This window comes from Gordionus sp. m RMFG-2023, chromosome 1, assembly GCF_954871325.1.
Source record: "Gordionus sp. m RMFG-2023 chromosome 1, tfGorSpeb1-WG-v2, whole genome shotgun sequence".
NCBI classification, from domain to species: Eukaryota; Metazoa; Nematomorpha; class Gordioida; order Chordodea; family Parachordodidae; genus Gordionus; species Gordionus sp. m RMFG-2023.
The window spans coordinates 89,162,466-89,187,251 of NC_088775.1; the positions used below are offsets into that span (position 1 = coordinate 89,162,466).

The window sequence follows — 24,786 nt, forward strand, 5'->3', positions numbered from 1 at the left end:
CGAGAAAAATTTTAAGGCTTTGGAAATAATATTTTTCTGGATGAAATATTCAGTTAGCCTTTTTGTAACTTACTTATTATTTTTTTCGACTTATTTTTGTTACCGGCTAAACAGCTTTTGAATCAGGACACCATATTTTAGTTTATTATGAGTATTTAGTGTCATTTATTTCATTCTAGTTTTTTTTTTGTATTTTTGACTTAATTTCTTTTAATTCAGGACTCACCCTTTTTAAGCTCTAAGAACCCAAATGATTAAAAGAAAAATACACATTAATTTCCAATATTTTCTTATACCCATCATAAGTAAGTGCCTATAATTTTTTATTTCACAGTAATGTAATAATATAATATATTATATAATATTGATTTTATATTAATACCCCCTTTTATTAATTATTTATTTATTTTTTATTTTACCTGCAATAAAATTTATTAACATTTTATTGATATGTCCTATATAATTTTTATTTTATTATTTAATATAAAAAATATTTTTTTTGTATAAATGTTATTTATAAAAAATCTGTATTTTTTTAAAAAAAATAAAAATATTATTGTAATATAGGAATAAATGATTTTAGCAACTTTTCCCAAAAAATAAATCATCTATCCTATCCATTCTCCCAAGTTCGCGGAAAGCACCATCAATTTTTTTGAATGTAAGTTATCATGTATTTTATTATACTATTACTTCAAAGTAGAGGTTTGCACAAACCGGTCTGAATCCGATTTGATCGCAATCCGACCAGTCGGATATTCCCCGGAATCCGGACACCTTGATCTCAAAATTTTATTTTGACCCCGACAAAATTTAAAATAAAATTTGTTTTCCTTAATTCATTTTTCTATTTTCCCCCTTTAACAGCTTAGGAATTTTTCCGCTTTCGTTGTTTAAAGTATTGTATACCTTTTCCAACCGTCCATTAAAAGAAAAAAATCGAAACTAGGGGGCCCCATTTTATAAAATAAAATTTTGGAATGCACTCGTATCCTCGAAAAAAAAGATTTCAATGTATGACAGATAGGGAAGGGGTTGAGATACCTGTCGTATTAAAGGATCTCACGGCCTAACCCGTCCCATTATCAGACTTTGCCCGGATCTTCCAGACCGGCTGACCGGGCTTTGGAGTAGATCTTTTATCTCTATAATAATACGATGCTCGTTAAAACTATTTATTTTATAAGAAAAATGTATTAGTTCTAAAGTCGAAAATCGTTTTTAAAAAAAAATTTTTTTTATTAAATGATTATTTCATTTTAAGTGTTCTTATTATTGATGCCATTATTTCGAGATTCGTTATTTAGAACATTATCTGTCATAGTTTTTTAAATTAACCAAAATTTAGCTACCCTTCTTCATCTTGATCTGTATACAATAAAACCTGTCTAATTTGGTTATCGTTTGGGATCAAGATTCCCCCCCCCCCCTCCCCAACTTTAGACAGTTGCGTTGCCCCAATTTATCGAGACATATTCTAATACGTAGTAGTTAATAAGGAATTTGATTTGGGAATCCAAATTTTTGCTCAAATCAGGCAATTGTCCGAATTATTAAGAGCTCAAATTAGATCAGGGTTACTGTATAAACATAAAATACACCTAGATCCGAGCTGATAATTTTTAGGGTAAACATTAGGGTTAGCCCCCCGCTAAAAATACCAAACCAACTATAACTGTAGGTGCCCGATTTTTTAAAACGGCTCCGATTAAGATCTTAGCCAAAATAATTTTGTTAGCCCTAGAAATATTTTCTTCATAGATGGCAGATAGGTTTGGACCTTTATTTGTCAAAAATAGATCCAAATTGGGCTTTTTAACAACACTAGGTAGCTAGGTATACAAATTTATGAGATGTTTTCATATATATATATATATATATTTTTTAAAGATAAAAATTAAAAATATTCAAGTATTACATTAAATATCATATAATCTAGATTCTAATCGATATTTTATATATATATTTTTTTTGAAATCTTTTTTTTAAAAATAACTAATTTTTGGGAAAAAATTCCATGAAAGTTAATAACAAGATGAGGCCACTGTCAGCTAGCGTTATTAAACGGCTCGAACTGGGTAGAATAATAAATAATTGCTTCACCACATTTCTCCAATAAAATGATTATTATTAATAAGATGTATTTTTTTCCGAAAATAAATCTTTTTATTCTTATAACGATATTATTTAATTACTCATGGGCCATTAAGCCCCGCCGATCAAACCTAAATATGTTTCATAGATATAATAATGATTCATATGTATATGTTGGCGTCAATGTGTTTTTCTTTTCCGGCGATGTGTTATTTTTTTAAAACTTTAAAAATCACTTCTTTTTTTTGAGCGCGTTTTTAAAAAATTTAAAAATCGGATTTTACCGGAAATGCATTGTTTGGAATAACATATCATATGATTTGTAGACAATTTTTTCTGTTAACCTTTGAATAATCTATAATTTATATAAAAAATATCTTTAATTTTTGGAAGGTAATTACGCCAGGTCTTAAAGGAAGGGGATGCCAGAAAAATAATTTAATGATATACCCCCTTTTAAAATATTAAACTATTTAAAAATTAGATTGCAAATCTTATATTGCTGATAAGTTTCAGCAGATAGAAGAATCAATAATTACCTTCCAAAAATAAAAAATATGGAAAATCGAATATAAATTATATCAAGTTTAAAAGTTTATGAAAAAAAATTGTCTGAGATTCATAGGACAGTTATTCCCAAACATGATGGAATAAATTTCCGGTAAATTCGGATTTTTAAATTTTTAAAAAAAACGCGCTAAAAAAAATGATATTTATGAAAGTTGAAAAAATAGCACATTGCCGGGAAAAACGCATAGAAAAAATAATGTTAGCATTTAATTACTATTTGATCGAAAAGATTCAATTATTTAATTTTTGTATAAAAAAAAAGGTAATATATTTGATCCCGACATTTAGGTTGTTGCACGCCCAATCACATCTCATTCGTAGTTTCGACAAAAATATGTTTTGTTATTTTTTGTATTCTTTGCCGCGAAATTATGAATAAACAAATGACGTTCTAATTTTTTTTTAACGCCATTTTGGTGGTGAAGCTTTGATGAACGGGATTGGAGTTGCTTGGATCGTAAACAAAAACTCTAACCGAACTATTAGACATGATACCTGATATCGGGGTTTCTTATAACTTGGTGGGTCAAAACCGAACCGATTGCTTAGATCGGACCTGCTGGAACACTCAAAATTTTCACGCATTCATTTCCTTATTTTGAAAACTTAGAACTTCTTGATATTTTGGAACCGTTTCAAAATCCTAATGAGTATTTTTAAAAAAAAAGAAGCCAAACCGAGCCCGCCTTTCAAAACTGACCATAAAGTGTCATGATAACAAATAAAATATCCGGGGTAGGTTTGAAACAATAAACCCGGCTTTTGTCAATTCTTTCAAAATAATGAAAATTCATCCCCATAATATATCAAAGTTATTTCAAATGACCAAGTCTTTATAAAAACCAAAAAAAAAATTTTTTTTTTCTTTAAAATTTGTACCGTGGTTAAAAAAAAAAAGAAGAAATTTTCTTTAAATTCGTGTGGTGTTCATACTTACCCCATTTTCTTTTAAAAGAAAACAATGGATTTTTACTGTCCATTTATAAATACATCTGAAATTTTTCTTTTAATATAAAAATTATCTTTATAAAATATAATTGAAATAATATGCAAAATTGAAATATTAAATTATGATCTAATAAAACGACATAAAAAATAATAATATATAATACTATATATTTTATTTTATATATAGGCCACTCACTCAATTTATTATTATTTAGAAGTGTAATATAAAGTTTTGCTTTAAACTTTAAAAGAAAAAAAAACACAATTATGCAAAATAAATGTTTTTTATATTTTTTGTTTTTTATAAAAAAAAAAAATTATAATGTTTTAAATTAAATTTACTACAATGGAAGGCTATGGGAGGAAGACATCGAGAATAAGAGGATGGAATGGCAAAAAAAATATGGCTTATTAAAAAAAAAAATTGAATTGTACAACAAAGAGACAATTTTATATTTTATGTTCATTTCTTCTATGTGATAAAGTATGATGAGATATCCATTGAAAGAAAATAAATTTTTCGATGTATAACTACTTTGTAATAAAATAAAAAGAGTCATATTATACATATATATAAATATGTATGTTATATTAGTAATATACACACTTTACAAATTTTACTATATTATTATAACAAGTATAAATATGATGCAAACTTGTTTAACTTTGCTGTAATTATTTTTATTTTCTTCAAAAAAAAACGATATTTAAAACAATAATTACAGCAAAGTCCGAACAATTTTTATAAGATAATTGTCAACAAATATATGGAAATGTTTTTTTTACAACAAATCATAACACACACACACTGCATGTTATAAATTATATAATTATGTATAAATATAATTTAGTGTAATTTTATTATAAATGGAATAGGCAAAATATTTAATAATGTTTTAGGATAGAAATGAAAAAAAAACAATGATAAAATTCATTGAAAAAGAAAGGGCTAATATATACAAGGTGAGGAACAAAGAATGTTTAAATAAAAATGCTTATACATTGGCAAGAAAGATCCATTGTATTCTCTTCTCCCCCAATTGAAGAGTTACAAAGTTTTGCCCGGGTCTCTTCCCATCAGCTGGTGCCTCCCGCGATTTTTTCTCTCCTCAACATACGCATAGACCTCTTTATAGCATAACACCCGCGAATATCAATCTCCCGCAATTTTAAGATTTCCGCCACCCTAACACCTTTTTTTTAAGCAATTTATTAAATGATTAAATTCAAAGAGGATACAAAGATATTCTCTAAATATAAATGTAAGGTGAAACTTTTGTAATGTACCCGTTTTTTATGCGTAAAAAAACCCCTGATTTTTAGGGGAATTGTTTTTTTCCCTGTTTTTTTAAAAAAAATCGCTACTACCTTTTTAGGGGAATTGTTTTTTATCCTGTTTTTTTTAAAAAAATCGCTACTACAGATTTTTCCTTAATTTAAATTTTAGCTATATTTTTAATTTTCAAATTTTTTTTTTATTATTATGCTAAGAAATTTGATTAAAATAATAATATATAAATTTATTATAATTTTCTAAAACTTTAAATAATTTTTTTTTTTTTAAAATGTTTTAAAATGTTCATTTAAAAAGGATGATGTTTTATAAACTCCATTTATTTACCTTCCCGTTTTTTTATGTTAATGTATATTTAAAACAACTTTAGAAATATCTAAGTTAAAAGCAGAAAAATCTGGGAAAATGTCAGCAGATAAAAGTATGTAAGTGTTACACATATTATTTATAATTTTAAATTCTTTACTAAGAACTTTATTTTATTAATAATAATTGAATAAGATATACACATTATATTACTATATCTAGTGGATTTAAAATGCTTTTTTTTATAAACATCCCCTAAATACAAATAGCCTTCATTTAGGATTGATAATATCTTCTTAAAATTTGATACAGTATTGAGGAGAATGTATAAAAGAAAGAAGGATAAAAACTCTGTTATATAAAAATTTCGCAATTATAAACTAGTGTTGTTAAAAAGCCCGGTCCAAAAATAAACATTACGCAAGTCTAAAGATCTTGCTCATAGTTTGGCAGAAATGTTTGAAACATCCATTTGTCAAATCTCTATGCCTTTACATAATACTATTTTAGCTAAAATTTTAGTATGGCCATTTTGCAAAATCGATCCAAAATCGGACTTTTTAATAACACCACGCTAGATTCCATCCATATTATGTTCGAATCAAAGAGAATTATTAGTCAACTTCCTTCCATTTATTTCTATAATTTTATATTAGGCCCTTTTTTTTAAACTAAAGATTCTAATTAAGTGAGAAACATAGTAATATATTTTAAATTAATTTTTTTTATAGATTTCTAAAGCATTCGAATAAAATAGTTAGACTTTTTTTTTAAACTTAGAAAATATAAAATATATGCAGTTTTTCTGATAATTTCGTAATAAATTTTTTTTTTTCATTTAACTATCTGGAATTGTCTTAAACAAGAAAGAAAGAAAGAAAGAAAGAAAGAAAGAAAGAAAGAAAGAAAGAAAGAAAGAAAGAAAGAAAGAAAGAAAGAAAGAAAGAAAGAAAGAAGGAAAAAAGAAAGAAAGTAAGAAAGAAAAGAAAGAAAGAAAGATAAGAAGATTATGAGACGTTAAATGGGCCGAATTGGGTCGATTTTAAAAAAAAACCCCAGACAGATAAGAATTTTAACCAAAAAAAAATAAACATTATGCAAGTCTAGAGAATCTGCTCATAGCTTGGCAGAAATGCTTGGAAGATCTATTTGCCAAATTTCGATGCCTTTTACATAATCTTATTATTTTAGCTAAAATCATCAGAGTTGTTAAAAGATACTTTTTAAATGGATCTAGATACAGATACATCGTTTAAAATAATATCTAGATACAGATATTTTAATCAAAAATCTATCTAGATACAGATACCACATTTTTATATCTAGATACAGGATCTAGATACTGTATCTAGATCCTGTAACAACTCTGAAAATCATAATCGGACCCTTTTTGAAAAATCGATCCAAAATGGGGGGGGGGCTTTTTAACTAGTGTTGTTAAACTACCCAACTTTAGTCAACTATAAAACAGTGTAGCCCCATATTTATATCTAAAAATATTCGAGTCAATCTTCAAGTTGAGAATCAACTCAGAAAACTTAATTCAATTTTTAGGCTAAAAGCTTGACCGAGCCACGATAGAGATAGTCAAAGTTAGGTAATTTAACAACACCACCAGAGTTGTTAAAGGATCTAGATATAAAAATGTAGTATCTGTATCTGTATCTAGATCCATTTAAAAAGTATCTTTTAACAACTCTGCTAATCACGATTCTTAAATAAGCCTATTTTTTTTAAAATCGAATAAACAATTCCTTTCAAACTCAAAAATATTTATTAATCTTAACAAGAGTCATAAAATAATTTTTTTTTTTAAAAAAAAACACAAAGCAAAGTAGCTTCTTTTCTAATACTTTAACTACCTGGAGGAAGATAAGAATATGAAATTTTTTACAATTTTAAAACAAAAAAAAAATCAAAAAAAAAAACTTATCATAAAATATTAAATGATAAGAAAATTAATTTTTATATATTTTTTTAATTAATAATAAAAAAAAAATATATAAAAAAATTCTTTATTTGTTTATGTGGTTGTACTTTGATTATGATTTTCGTGTGTGATGATTCCTCCTATACGTGAGTCGCGTGGAAGACAAAAACTAAATACGGGACCTATATTATCATCTATCGTATTCGTACGAGATAATTATCAAAAAATATCAAAAAAAATATGAGATAAATTTTTTTTTTATTATTATTATCATTTTATTTCGAACAAAATATATTTCCATTTAACCCCCATTTCCATATTTATAAATTATTATTTATTTTTTTAAAAATTATATAATGCTAGATATTTGTACAAATAAACTGTTAGGAATTTTGGCAAAATCTGAAAAATAAAAAAATTCGTTTAAATTTTCTGACAATTATTTGGGGAAAACACAAAATCTTGTTTTGTCTTTTGTTTTTTTTTTAGAAGTTCCTAGAAAATTTTTACGATTCGAATGATTATATGGTATTACAAATTTATTTGCATATTGTTCAAAATGTTTTACTGCGATTCATTTTATTCTAGAAAAGTTTATTTGAAAGTAAGTATGAAAGAAAGAGAGAGGGAGGGAGAGAAACTCCCGAAGGATCTATAAAGATAAATGGCTCCCTTATCCTTCACCCCTAATGTTGTTAAACAGCACTCAATATTTTAGCCAGAAGCCTAAGCCTCGATGTCTAGACCTTTGTTCCTTCTAAGAACAAAATCTTCAGGCTTGCGTAATATTTTTATGGCTGAAATATTAAGTTAGCCGTTAACAACATTACTTCTCCCCATCCATGGAAGTTGGTGTCTAAGCCAAGAACCTCCATTTAAATTATTCTAGGGAACTCAGCCTAACCACTAAAACTCACTTTTTAAAAAATAAATATAGATATTCAAAATGAAACTATATATATATATTATTTTTTAATAAAAATAAGAGAATATAAAAAAATAATATTATAAAATTAAAAAAATACCATAATAAAATTAATTAATTGTTTTTTTAATAATTGTTAGTTATTTGATATTTTATTAATTTATTTATAAAAATAAAAAAATAAAAAAATATGTGACACAAAATGTCTCGTTTCAATTTCGGCAAATTTTATGAAAAGTATAAATAATTAATTTTTTTTTTTAATACTTTCAAATATAATAATCCATAAATTATGTTTTATAGGTTTTAACTGAAAAAGAAAAACCAAAAAAAAAGAATTTGAAATTCTTAGAATCTAGGGATAAATTGTCGCTGGAGGAATTATGAGGGATTCACATTTTGCGGAAGTGGAATCAAAGTAACCTATATATATATATCCAAAAAAACTGTTGGGGATAAATTATTCGTCAAAGATTAATCTCAGGAGTATATGGATTATGTTTAGAATAATAATTAACAATATTATTTTTTAAAGAAAATATATCATAATAATAATAATAATAATTTTACGATTGTAAATCATCGCCTGCTACACAACATTCGGATACACTGGGTCACCATTCCTATTTCGAAAAATAATATGACTCCAAAAAAAAATGTATTTAATCATTATAACCCATATTGCGAATAAAAGCATTTAAATTTGACAGAATGACGTAATGCCAATAAAAAATTTTCTAAGAAATTATTAAAATAATGGATTCCACGTGGATTTTAGGCATTTTAAAGATTTTAGGGATTTTAGCCCTATTCCGCATTTCCGAATTCGTGACAGGTTGACAAAAAAAATATATGTTTTATAAAGAATTTATTATATGGTCAGAATATTTTAAATGTTTATTATTTATTAAAACAATAGAAATTCTTTAAATGATAGTCAATGAAAGAAAGAAAGAAAGAAAGAAAGAAAGAAAGAAAGAAAGAAAGAAAGAAAGAAAGAAAGAAAGAAAGAAAGAAAGAAAGAAAGAAAGAAAGAAAGAAAGAAAGAAAGAAAGAAAGAAAGAAAGAAGGAAAGAAAGAAAGAGAAATAATGAATAAAACAAAATTGTTTTTTTTTGGATTTCTCCAAAATTTATGTAATAAATGATCCTATAAAAGAAAAATACGATTTTTTTTTTGGTTTAAAAAAAATAAAATAAATCGATAACATAGTTATATTCAGGTAAAAATTTTGTTGAAAATTAAATTAAAAAAAACATTATTAAAAGACAGGTCAATTACATCTAAACTTTTGTTATTTTTATTTTATATAACATAATACTAAAATGATATCATATCTAAAATGATTTCTCTAAATATTTTTAAAAAAAATCTGGATACTGGTTTTAAACCATGTAGTATGTTTATTTATATATACCATAATCTAGTTAATTGATTTATTGATTTATTTTTGCATTATTATAATCTCCCCCCCCCCCTTCCCATAAAATAACTTAGAGATTCCCTCAAATTGTTTTTTTAAAAATAAATAAAATTAGTGTTGTTAAACGGCTCACGGCTAACTCAATATTTTATCCAGAAAAAATATTACGCAAGCTTAGAGATATTGCTCATAGATGACACATAGTATTGGACATCTATTGGCGAAATCTCGACGCTCAGGCAATATTTTCCTAGATATAATGTTGAATTAGCCGTTTTTAAAAAAATCGGCTCAAATTGAGCCGATTAACAACACTAGAAAAAAATAAATTCTTTTATAAGATTTCCACAAAAAACTCACAAAATTCAAAAAAGAGTTATATTTTTTGTTTTAAAAAAAACAAATAAAAATTAGTAAATCAAAGGCGAGGAAGTTAAAATTAAAGGGGAAACAGGCAAAGTGTATTCTCGTGAAAAAAATAAAAATAAAAATAATGGGAGATTTGTAAAATATGATATAAGAGGGAATACGGTACAGGTTACCCTTGTCTGGAGAGTAATGATAAGTTTTAATGGGAGTTATGGTGCCCATGTTATTTGACGGGAGCGGCTATTTCTGTGATGGGGTTATGAATTGGTATTGTTGAAGGGCACTCAATATTATTCATCCAGAAAAAAAAATATTACTCAAGCCTGAAGATTTTTTTTGTTCATAGAAGGAACAAAGGTCTGCACATATATTATCGGCATCTCGAGGCCTTAGGCAATATTTTTTCTGGTTAAAATAATGAGTTAGCTCAAAACGAGCCATTTAACAACACTAGCGTATGATAAATATCAGGAGTCTTTGGGCCTCTATGAAATGATAGAAAAATGAAAAAAAAATGTATTCTTAGAGACGAGAATTTTCTCCACTATAGAGTTAGTTAAAAAAACGGCTAACTCAATATTTTACTAGATTTGGCTAATTAGATGTCTAAACCGTTGTGCCAAATCCATCACCAAAAATCTTCAGGTTTGTATAATATATTCCTGGATGAAACGTACAATCTGAATTTTATCTATATAGAAATTGTAACGAAATTAACTCTTAAATTATTAATTTTTTTTTAAAAAAAAATGAGGAGAGGGGCGAGGGCTTTCAAAAAAAAAATTTACGCGCGTTTTTCTTCTTCCCGCAAAAGCTCATTCCTGATTGAATAATACTTGTCAATCTCAGATATTTTCTAAGAAAAATTATTTTTTTCTTCCTTGTTTTTTGTTTCGTTTTTATTAAAGATAAAAATAATTTTTTTTTATTTTAATTTTAAACAAAAAAAAAAGAGAAAAATAAAAGCATGTTATCTTAAAAAAACGTTTCATTTTTCAAAAAAAATTAAAAATTATTTATCAATTTTTTTAAAATTTAATATTTTTTGTGACCCATTTTCCCTTTTCTGTAAAAAAAAACATTAATTTTAAAAATTAAAAAAATAATGATAAATAAATGAAAAAGATATGAAAATAAGGGAGAAAGAAGGGGGGGGGTGGTGGAAAGGTAGCGAGAAGGAAAACAAAATTTTACTAAGTTGAAAAATTATGGTGTACAGTAGTGTTGTTAAACGGCCCATTTTGAGCCGATTTTTTTGTAAAATTGGCTAACTCAATATTTCATCTAGAATAATATTACGCAGGCCTGAGGATTTTTGGTTGTAGAAGGAACAAAGGTTTGGACATCTATTAGCGAAGTCTCGTGGCTTAAGGAATATTTTTCTGGTTAAAATATTGAGATAGCCATTTTGTAAAAATCGGCTCAAAAAGAGCCGTTTAACCTACCATTTTAAAACTAAGGAGATGAACAATACGCATACACAATAATAAAATTGTATTTTGGAGTGTTCAAAATAGATCTAAAGGGAGAAATATGAGTAATAAACAGATTTGGATGAAAAGACTGACGTGTCTAAAAGACACTTCAAAATTTCTTATTTGTGATGGTATACTATAATAGTTTTTTTAAAATATCAAAAAAGGGTTCAAAAAAAAGTGTCGTAGATGTTATATCTAATTTTATATAATATCGTAATTGACGATAAAATAATTTCCGCGGTGCCCGAATATCAATATAATATGTCAATCATGATTTAATTCGAATAAATGAGGATAGGATTTTGTCAATTCTTTTTGTTCGTTATTCATGAATGTTATTACAAATAGCGAATATGTAAATTAATAATATTATATCCGCGATTATGTCAATCATGATTTAATTCGAATAAATAGATAGGATTTTGTCAATTTCCTATTTTTTGTCATATGTTATTACAAATATGCGAATATGTAAATTAATTATATTATCTTCAAAGAGTATTTGTAAAATTTTTCATTTTGTTTTCCAAATTTAGGGTTTACGAGTTGCGACATTCCGACAATGGATAGGATCATCGATATTCCAGAAAATCTTCCTAAAGGTCATATTCTTATTTATTTATTTTTTTTTATCATTTTTTAAAAAAAATATTTACTTTATTTCACTTCAATAATATAATAATTCCTCTATATTTTATAAACCATATGATTATTAAACGCCCGTCTGGCGCTAGACGCGCCCTAACTGAGACAAGACGCGCCACGAGGGCGTGACGGGACGTTTCCGAGTCCTTCCTCCTCACATTTTATTTTTTATATTAGTACTGATTTTTAAAATAATTATCATAAAATTGGTTAAAAGGACATTTAATAAATAGCTGTTGTATTTTAGTATTCATATAGTTTAGACAATGAATAAATATAATTTAATTTTAAAATAGGCACGTGATAGGCTCATTTAAGAGTATGGTTGCCTCAATGACATATAATGATACCTAGACTGACGATTATCCATGATAATGCATTTGAAAGCGTCGTTGAATGCGAATCAGCTGGACCCTCCATTTTGTCAACCCAATATAGCAATTATTTTCATGTTAAAAACTACTTATTAAATTGATAACTTGCTTCCTTAATATCTCGATGATCAGGCAATTCTTTGATAAAGTTTGCGTTAAATAAATTGGCCTCTCGTTTAAAGTTTTTAATATTGATATGAACCAAAATGGGGTCCTCAGCTGTTTTCATTGATGTACACTTTTAATGAATGCATCATCAGTCTAGGTATTACTATATGTTATTTGGTTGCCTACTACTTGTTTTTTCTCTCTTCCCATTAATAAGCTTGAATTTTTTTTTTAATAAAAGTGTATAATGAATAAATGAAGCTTATTTTCGAAAAAAAGTTAGATAGTAAATTTTATTTATTAAAGATAATCATCTTTTTAAAAAAAAATTAAATTTGATATAAATTTTTTTTTAATGACAAATCAAAATAAATAGGGTGTCCTGGTTTAAAGTTGAAGCCGTTTCCGGCTATATAGCTTCGTTTGAATAACCTAAAAAAGTAAAAGAAAAAAACAATAAAAAACGAAAAAAACAACAAAAAATTAGAAATAAAAAACGAAAACATAAACATTCAAGATAAACAAGAATAAAAAGGGTGTCCTGGTTTAAAGTTAAACCCGTTTCAACGATATGTTTTAAAAATAAATGGAAAGGCCGTGTTTTAGGTCGACTTATTACTAAACTCCTGGTTTACCCGGGTAATGTAGTTTCGACTAAAGTAAAAAAAAAGATGAAAAAGAAAAAAAATGAGAAAAAAAAGGATTTACAATGGCATCAAATATTTTAAAACAAAACAAAATAGGGGTGTTCTAGTTTAAACCCTATTTAGCCTTGGCTAATAAACAGCAATAAATAATCAAAACTAAGTCAAAACCTGGAGACAGCCTTGCGTCTTTCCTGTCTTTAAGAGAGTATACGCATCCCAAAGACGCTATATCAGAAGAACGCGAACTCCTCTAACTCTGATAATCTTAATAAACCCTGATGATATAATACAAAATTAACCAAAGTGTTAGAACCTAAATAAGGTCGCTTTAAAAAAATAGAATCATTGGGTTTTGCCTGTTTTTTTTAATGTTTTTTAAAAAAAAACTTTTGGTTTTTTTTCTGTTTTTAAAAAAAAACAACTTTTTATTAATGTCATTTTTTAATACTAAAAAGATAGTTGCTATAACTTTGAAGAGGATACACCATTATGTGAATAAAAAAGCAGTATTAATGTTATTCTTGTTTAATCCAATATAATATCATTTTGGGAAAACTTATTATTTAAAAATTAGTTTCATTCAAATGCCTTTTGTTTGCTTTTAAATATAAATTTTAGAACATCTATTATATATTATAAATATATTTCCTTCCTTCCTTCCTTCCTTCCTTCCTTCCTTCCTTCCTTCCTTCCTTCCTTCCTTCCTTCCTTCCTTCCTTCCTTCCTTCCTTCCTTCCTTCCTTCCTTCCTTCCTTCCTTCCTTCCTTCCTTCCTTCCTTCCTTCCTTCCTTCCTTCCTTCCTTCCTTCCTTCCTTCCTTCCTTCCTTCCTTCCTTCCTTCTTCTTTCCTTCCTTCCTTCCTTCCTTCCTTCCTTCCTTCCTCCACTTCCATATATATATTTTTTTCAACTATTAAAATCACTTTATCATTTAAGGAGGATAATTTTCTTATTTAGCGTGTTGATTTATGATACCTTTTGAAAATAGAGATGGTATAATTATTGTTATGGCATTGGCTCTGCTTTTATATTTATCAATATAATTATTAGATAGATATACTACATTTATCAATCGATTTTTTTTAAAAAAAGGATAATTTAAATTCTTATATTATTTACCATTTTTTTTTGCAATGGTTCATCACACTTTAATGTTTGTTTAAAATACGGCAAGGGGGCTAAAAAAAAAGAATGAATTTAAAATATTTTTTAATCAATTACTCTAATTAAATTTATAATCCATTAACTTCTTTCTATCAAAGTAAAATAAAAACCCGGTTTGTGTGGATTTTTTAACACGGTACCGATTAAGATTTTAGCTAAAAAAATAATATTTTGCAAGCATCGAAATTTGAAAATCTAGATGTCTAAGAATTTCTGCTAGATATGAGCAAAATCTTTAGGCCTGCTTAGGGGCTTTTTAATAGCACCTAATTGAACAGAATAAAAAAAAATACGCAATATGGAAAAATATTCGATAACTTTATCTTCAATATCATTTTCCTAGTCTACATTGATGATCAAACGTCAGTCACTTCATAAATTTTTATGACATGGGGCGTCACGAAGACGCCAACATTTGGGACGGGACGTGTTTCCAAGGACGCTATTATTGGACAGAAATTGGGTTTGTTCTCTTCTGAACCGACCTTTGATCATCTATTGGTTAGTTCCATTTCACCAACTTACTAGAACTCAAATCCTGCCCAACCATCTGGCCATCTTGTTTATAACTTTTACTTTTTGACCGTGTTTGCCCTATTTTTTTTAAAAGCTCTTTACTTTTCGTTATTTATTCAACTAGTTCAAAATTTAGGGATAGTTGCATTAAAAAATTGTTGAAGCTAACGAAAAATAAAAACTTTTTTTAAAAAAAAACAGCTGTTATGTCAAAACCCGACAAAAATTGTTTTTAACCATATTAAGTCAATCAAATAATTGACTCATAAAGATTTTACCTTAATATTCACCTTTTTAACAAATATTTTCTCCCATCTTTTTCTTGTTTGAAAATGTTTCCTCCTCCTTTTATATATGTTCTATATTTCGCTTCACCTTCAATCAATTCCCCCTGCACATTTAAGCTAAGATTCGCGGTTATCTTTATTTTCGATATTTATAGCTCAATCAATGACATATAATAATACCTAACTGACGTTGCCATTCATTATAAGTGTACATCAATGAAAACAGCTGAGGACGCCATTTTGATTACCCATTATCACTATTAAAAATTTTTAAACGAGAGGCCAATTTACTTCCATGTCTGATGCAAACTTTATCAAAGAATTGCCTGATCATGGAGATAATAAGGAAGCAAGTTATCAATTTAATAGTAGTTTTTTTAACATGAGAATAATTACTATATGGGTTACCAAAATGGCGGGTCCAGCTGATTTTGCATTCGACGACGCTTTCAAATGCATAAAGCATCATTATGAATGCATCGTCAGTCTAGGTATTTAGAGAACTATCCTAAGTCTTATTTGGCGTTGTCAGCCGTTGTGCCTAATCTCTTCCCCTTTTTCTAATAACGAAAATTTAAATATTTATAAAAATTTTTTTTAAAAAAAAGGCTCAATAGTCAAAACGATCAGCGTAGTAGGTGGTCAGAAGATAGGCGAGATGAATAGGGTTAATATAACGCTAGACTCTAATCCTTACGTGCGTTTAGACTATAGCGGCAATTTCGATTTTCGTTTACTAAGATCCCTGGATGCCGAGGTTATCTTCGATGACATTTATATTAAATATATGCAACATTATGAATGTATATATAATAACCGTGAGACCCTATTCTATTGCGAAGGAGATAAGATGACTATAATAGTGCATATATATATAAATATACTTTTATAGATAACGTCTATATTTAAAATATATGTATACGCAAATAAAGAGAGACCCTATCTCAATCAAAACGCATTTAAGGTGTATCGATTCTACTACTAACATGATGGTAAAAAAAAAAATGCTATTACATATATATGTTATATTCTCTTTTTTAAAAAAAATCTATTTATATTCATTATTTATCTTTTCCAACTCCCCATAACCCTTCTTTTTGAGTAATAATGGTATAATATGATACTTATTTTAACATTATTCTCTACGTATCATTATTAATAAATAAAAATGCATTTCAATTTATTATGGACTAAAAATAACCAATGGTTTAGGAAGCCCCTTGAAGTGGTTTGCCTCACCCCGCTATTGGGGCTTGTTGGACAAAATTTTCACTTTTACAAAAAATAAAATTTAAAAAAATTGATTATATTCTTAAATTTTTTTTATAAGGTATCTTTATAGAGTATAGTTTTCGGTATCTAATCAAAAAAAAAACCAGGAGCTATAGCCAATTTTGTAAAAATTGGTTCTACTAACCCCGGTCTCCCCTATCTCTTCATTTTAAAATGTAACGGATTTTGATATCAAGATGGGAAATAGTGTTGTCAAACGGCTCGTGATGAGCCAATTTTTAAAAACGGTTAACTCAGTATTTTATCCAGAAAAATATTACATAACCATGAAGATTCTTCCCTTAGATGGCACAAAGGTTTGGAGATCTATTAGCTAAATTTCAGGCTAACGCAATTTTTTTCAAGCTAAAATATTGAGTTAGACGTTTTTAAAAATCGACTCAAATCGAGCCGTTTAAATACAGTAATGGAAATTTTTTGAAGAAGTTAATTTACCAAAAAAATAGAAAGTCATTATAACATAATTTTTTTCCTGTGTCATTATGATATAACAGGTGTCAATCTCAATTTCTGTACATCTCATTAGGGAATAACGTATAATTGTTATTTACTATGGAAGAGTATTGCTTTAATATGAATGTTTAAAATGACAAGAAAGTTCATATTGTTTCATAGGACATATTCCATAAATTAGTAGTATGCATTTCCGGCAAAATCAATATTTTTTTTAAAAAAAACAAGCGCTAATTTATTTATTTATATAAAAGCAATTACAATTACATATTTACAATATGTTTAAGGCTACATTCATAGTAAGATCCGATCCCGAGAAGATTTAACAGCTGAGCGATTTTAAAAATCGTTTAATGAGATCAATTTTTCTTAATTAAAATTAATGGCATTTAGATTATTATGACGAATAGAATTTAAATATTAAAAGAATTGATAGCATAAACAAATTTTAAGATCAGCTGTTAAGGCCTCATTCATAGTGGTACCCGATTCCGAGATGATTTAACAGCTGATCGATTTTAAAAATCTATTTTATGAAGATAAATTTTTTTTATCAAAATTAAAACCATTATTTCTTACATTATTATCACGAATAAAATTAAAGATAAAATAAACAGATTATAAAAATTTATCAGCTGTTAAACCGCGTTTGATCGGATCTCACTATGAATGCGGCTACACAAGCATAACAGGCGAATAACCACAGAGGGTGATCATCGCAAATTCGCGTTTTCGTAAATATCATTTTAAGCTAATAAAAATTCTCTCTCCCCCCCCCCCCCTTCTCCCCTACTCACTCTTACCATAAATAAATAAATAATAGTATATCATTTATAAAGAAGAATAAATAATCTATAACCAAATGTCTATAAAAAAGCGGACCAATAGACCTCCAATAAAATTTATGAGGGAAAACTCGCCCGATAGCGCCCCCCCCTCTAGCAAAATCATGGAAACGCTTAAGCATGACACCATAACAAATATTATGCAAATAATTCATTTTTAATTAATTATCGTTTATTTTAATCAGATAACTCAAGATGTATCCTTGAACATTTTGGATGTCAATGATAACAGCCCCTACTTCGAAAGGGATTTATACGATATTCAAACTAGCGAAGTTTTTTAAAAAAAATTATAGATAAACCATTTATTATTCATCGTTAAAATCTTGAAATGTTTTTTTAAAGATATTACAATGACATATTATAATACCTAGAGTGACGATGCATTCATGATAATGCACTTGAAAGCGTCATTGAATGCGAATCAGCTGGACCCGCCATTTTGGTAACCCATCTCACTCATGTTAAAAACTACTAATAAATTGATAACTTGCTTCCTTATTATCTCGATGATCAGGTAATTCTTCAATAAAGTTTGCTTCAGACATAGGAATAAATTGGTCCTTCGTTTAAATTTTTTTAATAACGATACGGGTAACCAAAATGGCATCCCCAGCTGTTTCCATTGATGTACACTTTAAATGAATGCATCTTCAGTCTAGGTATTATTATATGTCATTGGATATAATATATTATCTGGTTAGTTATCATAAAATTTTACAAGAGAGGAAATTTTATTTGAAAGAAAATAAATAAATGGAAATGGGTTGAATTTTAACGAAAAAAATATTGTAAAATTAAGTTGAAAAGAATGAATAAAAAGAAGAGAAAAAAAAATATATATAAGTAAATTTTTTTTTTGTGTTCTTATTAAACAGTTGATCCCGATTGGGAGTTCTCTGATACAAAATATCAAAGCCATCGATCTAGACATCGACTCTCTAAATTCTAGATTGACTTACAGAATTGAAGATGGTCCTTACTCGGTTTTATAAAATAAAGAAATAATTTATACTTGGGGCAACGCATCTTCTATGAAGAAAAGAAAAAGAAGGAAAGAAAGGGAAGGAAAGGAAAGTAAAGTAAAGGAAGGAAGGAAGGAAGGAAGGAAGGAAGGAAGGAAGGAAGGAAGGAAGGAAGGAAGGAAGGAAGGAAGGAAGGAAGGAAGGAAGGAAGAATAATTCGTACAATATATTTGTTATCTAAATCAATTTAGGATATAAAAAAAAATATTTAACAAATTTTTTTCGTGATGAATTTAAAAGGAATACTTTTCCATTCTCGATACCAGAATACCTACTGTGACTTTGGTCAAGCCTTTAGATTACGAAAAAATACGTTCCATGCATTGCACCATAATAGCCGAAGTGATTTGAAATAATATAATTACGTTTTTCATTTTTGATTTCATTATAATTTTATCTTGTGTCGAATACAAGTTAAAGCTGGTCTAATTTGGAGTTCTTGATAAATTCACGCAACTCTCTGATTTGAACCAAAATCTTGACTTCCCATTAAATTCCTATTAACTAACTATGTATTATACTAAAAATGCCTTATTAATAAATTTAGGCAATTGTCTAATTAGACCACGATTTAACTGTATATCAAATATAAAATTATTATAAAGGATTCTGGCCAGCCAAAATTGAAAAATTCTACCATCCTTAGAGTCACTATCCTTGACGGCGACGATAAAAATCCTTTGTTTTATCACAGCAATTATTGGGCTATTGTTCCGGATAATTATACCGAAGTAAAACAGAAATTCTTTCTTTCTTCTTTCTTTCTTTCTTTCTTTCTTTCTTTCTTTCTTTCTTTCTTTCTTTCTTTCTTTCTTTCTTTCTTTCTTTCTTTCTTTCTTTCTTTCTTTCTTTCTTTCTTTCTTTCTTTCTTTCTTTCTTTCTTTCTTTCTTTCTTTCTTTCTTTCTTTCTTTCTTTATTTCTTTCTTTAATCTTCCTCAATTTTCAACAAATTTTTCTTTGAGTTAAGTTTTACTTTATAAATTATCAAATTTTTTTTCCTAGTGGATAAGGAGGAGGCGATAAAATTTGCAAATATTTTTTTAATTGGTGGCATGACAAATTTTTCTTTTCATTCTTTTTTATTTTTGAAAAACAAAAACAAAACAAAATAGGAAGTTGAATTGCTAATTGAACCAGAGACTATATCGGCTTACGATCAAGACGAAGGCATAAAATCTCAAATAGTATATTCTTTTGAAGGGACAGTCAACAATGACACTACAGGTATACTAATAATGGAAGGAAGGAATGAATTAATAAAGGAAGGAATGAATTAATAAAGGAAGGAAGGAGGGAAGGAAGGAGGGAACGAAGGAAGGAAGGAAGGAAGGAAGGAAGGAAGGAAGGAAGGAAGGAAGGAAGGAAGGAAGGAAGGAAGGAAGGAAGGAAGGAAGGAAGGAAGGAAGGAAGGAAGGAAGGAAGGAAGGAAGGAAGGAAGGAAGGAAGAAGAATGGAAAGAAGACTATTGCTACATGAAGCGCTGTCGGTTCGTAGTCTCTAATTAAAAAGATATATTAGACGGGATATATATATACAATTTTTTTTTTTAAAAAATGTAAACCTAATTCTACCTTATATATTAGTGATCTGCATCGGGCCTAATTTTTCAAGCCCAACCAGGCCCGAAATTTTTTAAAAAAGTTTTGCCGGGCCCGGCCCGAACCCGATTTTTTTTTAAAAAAAATTTACCGACCCGACCCGGCCCGGCCCGAATATATGTAAATATAGAAATTAATTTTTATAATTACTCAAAATAAAAGACATATGTTATATGTCGTTTAGTTTCAATAAATAAAATCAAGTATTTTTATTTTACATAAAAAATTTAATATAAACTTGATAAATTTAGATATATTTTAAAAAAATCTCAAGGTCCGACTCTACCCGGTCCGAATTTTTTTTAAAAATATTAAGCCCGGCCCGGCCGAACCCAATTATTTAAAATAGAATTAGGCCCGAGCCCGGTCCGAAGCCCGTTCGGGCCGGATACGGGTCGGGTCTAACTTTGCAGATCTCTACTATATATATAATTTTGTTGCCAGATGACATAGAGAATTTTTTTATATTTAAGCGAATTAAAAATTTACGAAATTTAGCATTATATTTTTTAAAACAAAACCCCCTAAACGACATCGGTTGATACTTAGAAATCTTTTATTATAATCCAGTTTAAATAGTTTTTCTGTGTGAAGCAATCTATCGACTAAATCATGTGGCACTAAACAAACCAGTTAAAAAATAAGAGACTCGAGCACGTAATTCCTTTAATAAGAGGGGTCATATAACATTTTAATAAATTTTGGTCGGTATTTAGCAAATTAAGTTTATATTTAGAAAATTGCTATACGTTGATTTGGCAGTATCTATCATTAATTAACCCATTATTATTTACACAATTTATTAACAACAGATGATGAACTGTTCATGATTCATCCTATAACCGGCAAGATCTATATCAACAAAAAAATCCCGGAAAACGAAGCATACTTCATTATAATAAAAGTTTTACAATTTTATAGGTTAATGATGCTTACTACCTTAAGGTACTACCTACCAAATTTGAATTTTGTTTATTTTTCATTTGGATAGGCACTACCAAATATCACTTGGTAGTAAGCATCATTAACCAATTTTATACTTATAGAACTTTTCTAATTTAGACCACCATTTAAAACAAAAAATAAAATTCAAGATTTATCTGGATGAAAATATTTTTTAAATAATAGTTGTAGGAATATTATGAGTGTAATACATCTTAAAAACCTTTAAAAAAACTTTAAAAATACGTGTATCATCTGATCTATACAGCTATTTATTATACTAGGCAACGCAAACGGATAATTTTGATAGGTACGCTACTACCACGTTAAAAATTCACTCACCACGTTACAATCATCTGCAGGATAAAAATCACAACATGGTGGCTATAGGTATGGGTGACGAACCTTTAAAAATGAATATAAGTGAAGACGTCATACCGGGAACAATGGTTATGAGCCTAGGATCTAGGCTCGGTTCATTTTACCCCGTATTATTCGAGATTCCCATAACCGAAGGCAACGGCACAGCTTTGCCGTTTAATTTAACTCAAAGGTTTACATTGATAATTTAAAAAAAATATTTATGAACGTAGCCACTCTCAAGCCGAATTATATTAAGTTTCAATAGTTATTTATCCATAATAATCTAACAATATAGAAGCAGATTATTGTTAAAAAAATAACTCATCGTCATGATAATGTTATTAAAAATCATATTACACCTAATATCCCTCTTTGGGTGGCATCAGCCTAGTTCTAAGCTGGGATCTGACAGCTGGATTCATTTAATTTTGCTGAAAGTTAATTTGATATAAGGATACGCATATTCCCCCGCTGTAAAATAGATACCTAAGATTGCTCCAACCAGCAGTGAGTTCTCAGTTTAATTTCGCTAGAACATGGGGGGGGGGGGTGGTGGAAATTTAAATATATTTTTTTGTGAGAGTTTACCTACAAAGTTCTAAGCCATTTTTTTTGATATGGATTATAAAAACCATACGGACAACGCATTCATGAGGGAATTGGGGGTATTACGCCAAGATTTACCGCCCTATCGCCCAATATATTATTACTCACTACCCACTAAAACCCTATTCCTCGCCCCCTTTAAGATATTTAATGGCAAAATAGCTTATGTATATACTGCCTATGAAAAACAGAGAGTTTTAAGAAAAACTATCCATACCACATTTATATATATAAAAATTGCGAATTTACATTTTTTTTAGGGGTGATATTATAGTCACTCGTTCCCTGGATTACGAAAAGAAAACCTTTTACGAGATGGACGTGGATGTGATCTATATTAATGCCAACAAAGTTCGTTGTTTTAATTATTTTAAATTAATTAATTTTTTATTAAATTTTAAATTATAAATTTTGGTAACTGACTAGTCGATAGCGTTTTTGCTTTTTTTAAAAAATTATAATAAATGGAGACGCGAAAAGGCTCAAAGCTTAAATCAGCTGTCGAGAGGCCAGTTTTCATTTATAAAAAATATTATAAACGGAAATGAGACGTGTCACTAGCTGATTTGTATTCAACAATCTCAAAATGTACTTTAGTGAAAGGAATCTTCAGCCTCAGTGGCAATTAAGATATATGGGGTGGGGGGGAAGATGGTCTACTGTGCATTCTTCTAACCTCAGAAAAAAAATCATCTCTATATTTAAGAATGTCAAAACATTAAAGAAGAATAAAATAAATGTATATTACTGCGATTATATTTTGTGACACCTCCCTTCCCCCCCCCCCATCTATAATTTGAATTTTCTAATCGTTTTTAATTTAAAATGTATTGTCTTCAATGATGCGAATACTAAATAATTTGTAAATGGATTCCTAATTTTTGTCTTAGAAAAATTTGGCATCCACCCCCTTTTCCTTATCCGGAGTCAAATCTTAGATACGCCCTGTGGTTAGGTAAAGCGATATATAGAATTTAAAACCATATGGAAGTGTGAATGTTATATATATATATCCCAAGAACACGAAGTTATCCTGGCACATTTTATACACTGAATTATGTCCGTAAAAACCTTTAAAATATCAATTTATTTGTTCATTCCTTCTTTTCCTATCTTTATTTTATTTTTTTCACGATAATAAGGTTTTGTATAATATCGTTTTTCCTAGTGTTGTTAAATCAGCTAACTTTGACCATCTCAATTGTGGCTTAGTCAAGCTTTTAGGCCGCATTCATAGTGGATCCGATCCGACACGATTTAACAGCTGATCGATTTTTAAAATCTGTTTATGAGATCAATTTTTTTGTAATAATATTAATTTTGTCTATAATTCTTTACATGATAATAACCTAAGAAATATTGGTTTTAATAAAGAAAAATTGATTCTAATAAACCGATTTTAAAAATCGATCAGCTGTTAAATCGTGTTGGATCGGATCCACTATGAATGCTTAGCCCTAAAAAAATATAATTAAGCCTCTTAAGCTGAGTCTCAACTTGTCAACTTGAAGATTGATTGGAATATTTTTGATCAAAAACATGACTGCGCTGTTTTATAGTTGACTAAGATTAGGTAGTTTAACAGCACTTGTTTTTTTTAATTTTTATTTCTTGGTAAAAAAAATAAAAATTTAGACGGAGAATATCAAAGTCATACTGCACATCCTCAACGTGAACGATAACGCTCCCAAATTTTCCAAAGATTTTTACACCTTTCACGCCGAAAGGAAGAACGGGGGACTGGTAGGACAAATAAATGTAAGGGAATTTTTATCGATTAAACTTTATTTCAAAATTTTGAATAAAATGTAACTTTCGAGTCGCGAATTAACGCGGATCATAAAACGGATCGAAAAGACCGAACCGGAGCGAAGACCGTTTATTATTACATCGGATCGGACTTTTCATTGGCCACTTTTAATCGATTTCGTAAAATAAATTTAGTCCACTAAAAAAAAATATAATCTTGAAAAGAATCCTAATTTGGGCTGTTTATCTTCTTTTTCCTTTTTATTTTTGTAATTGTAAATGTAATTCTATTTATATATTGTTTATTATTTTTTTTCAAAACTTTTTTATCTTGCCATTTGAAAAACATCGTCTATGCATCTATATACAATGTGTTACTTTTTCAACTGTAACCTTGAATTCATAGTGGCGCGATTGCGATTTAGCAGCTGATCGATTTTTAAAATGTGTTTTTGATATCAATTTTTATTTATTAAATATTAAATTTAAATCTTTAATTCAATTCAGAATAGTAATCTAAATGAATTTAATAAAGAAAAATCGATCTCACAAACAGCTTCTAAAAATTGATCAGCTGTTAAATCGCGATCGCAATCGTGCCAGAATTCAAAGTAAATCATTTTTTTGAGCGCGTTTTTTTAAAAAAATTTAAAAATTTGATTTTACCGGAAATGTATGCCCGCCATGTTTTGGAATCACTACCCTACTAACCTTAGACTATATTTCTATGAACTTTTAAACTTAATTATAATTTATATTAAATTTTCCATATATTTATATATATATAAATTATAAATGATTCCAAGGTTTTAACATCAAAATTGTACACAATTCT

The 24,786-nt window shown here is 28.2% G+C and overlaps 1 protein-coding gene across 1 annotated transcript in view; it reads left to right on the forward strand.

Annotated features, from left to right (window-relative positions):
* Nucleotides 1-629: 629 nt before the first annotated feature.
* The window catches only part of LOC135930908 (protocadherin Fat 3-like), a 32,960-nt gene continuing 8,803 nt past the window's right edge, over nucleotides 630-24,786 (forward strand). The window contains exons 1-14 of the mRNA XM_065467708.1: nucleotides 630-661; nucleotides 8,371-8,902; nucleotides 11,874-11,939; nucleotides 15,685-15,833; nucleotides 16,009-16,068; nucleotides 17,853-17,942; nucleotides 18,546-18,653; nucleotides 18,933-19,034; nucleotides 19,298-19,423; nucleotides 19,806-19,917; nucleotides 21,104-21,195; nucleotides 21,518-21,786; nucleotides 22,463-22,553; nucleotides 23,838-23,960. Coding sequence (XP_065323780.1) covers nucleotides 8,824-8,902; nucleotides 11,874-11,939; nucleotides 15,685-15,833; nucleotides 16,009-16,068; nucleotides 17,853-17,942; nucleotides 18,546-18,653; nucleotides 18,933-19,034; nucleotides 19,298-19,423; nucleotides 19,806-19,917; nucleotides 21,104-21,195; nucleotides 21,518-21,786; nucleotides 22,463-22,553; nucleotides 23,838-23,960 — 1,467 coding nt within the window. The 5' untranslated portion in view covers nucleotides 630-661; nucleotides 8,371-8,823. The remainder of the gene's footprint in view (nucleotides 662-8,370; nucleotides 8,903-11,873; nucleotides 11,940-15,684; nucleotides 15,834-16,008; nucleotides 16,069-17,852; nucleotides 17,943-18,545; nucleotides 18,654-18,932; nucleotides 19,035-19,297; nucleotides 19,424-19,805; nucleotides 19,918-21,103; nucleotides 21,196-21,517; nucleotides 21,787-22,462; nucleotides 22,554-23,837; nucleotides 23,961-24,786) is intronic.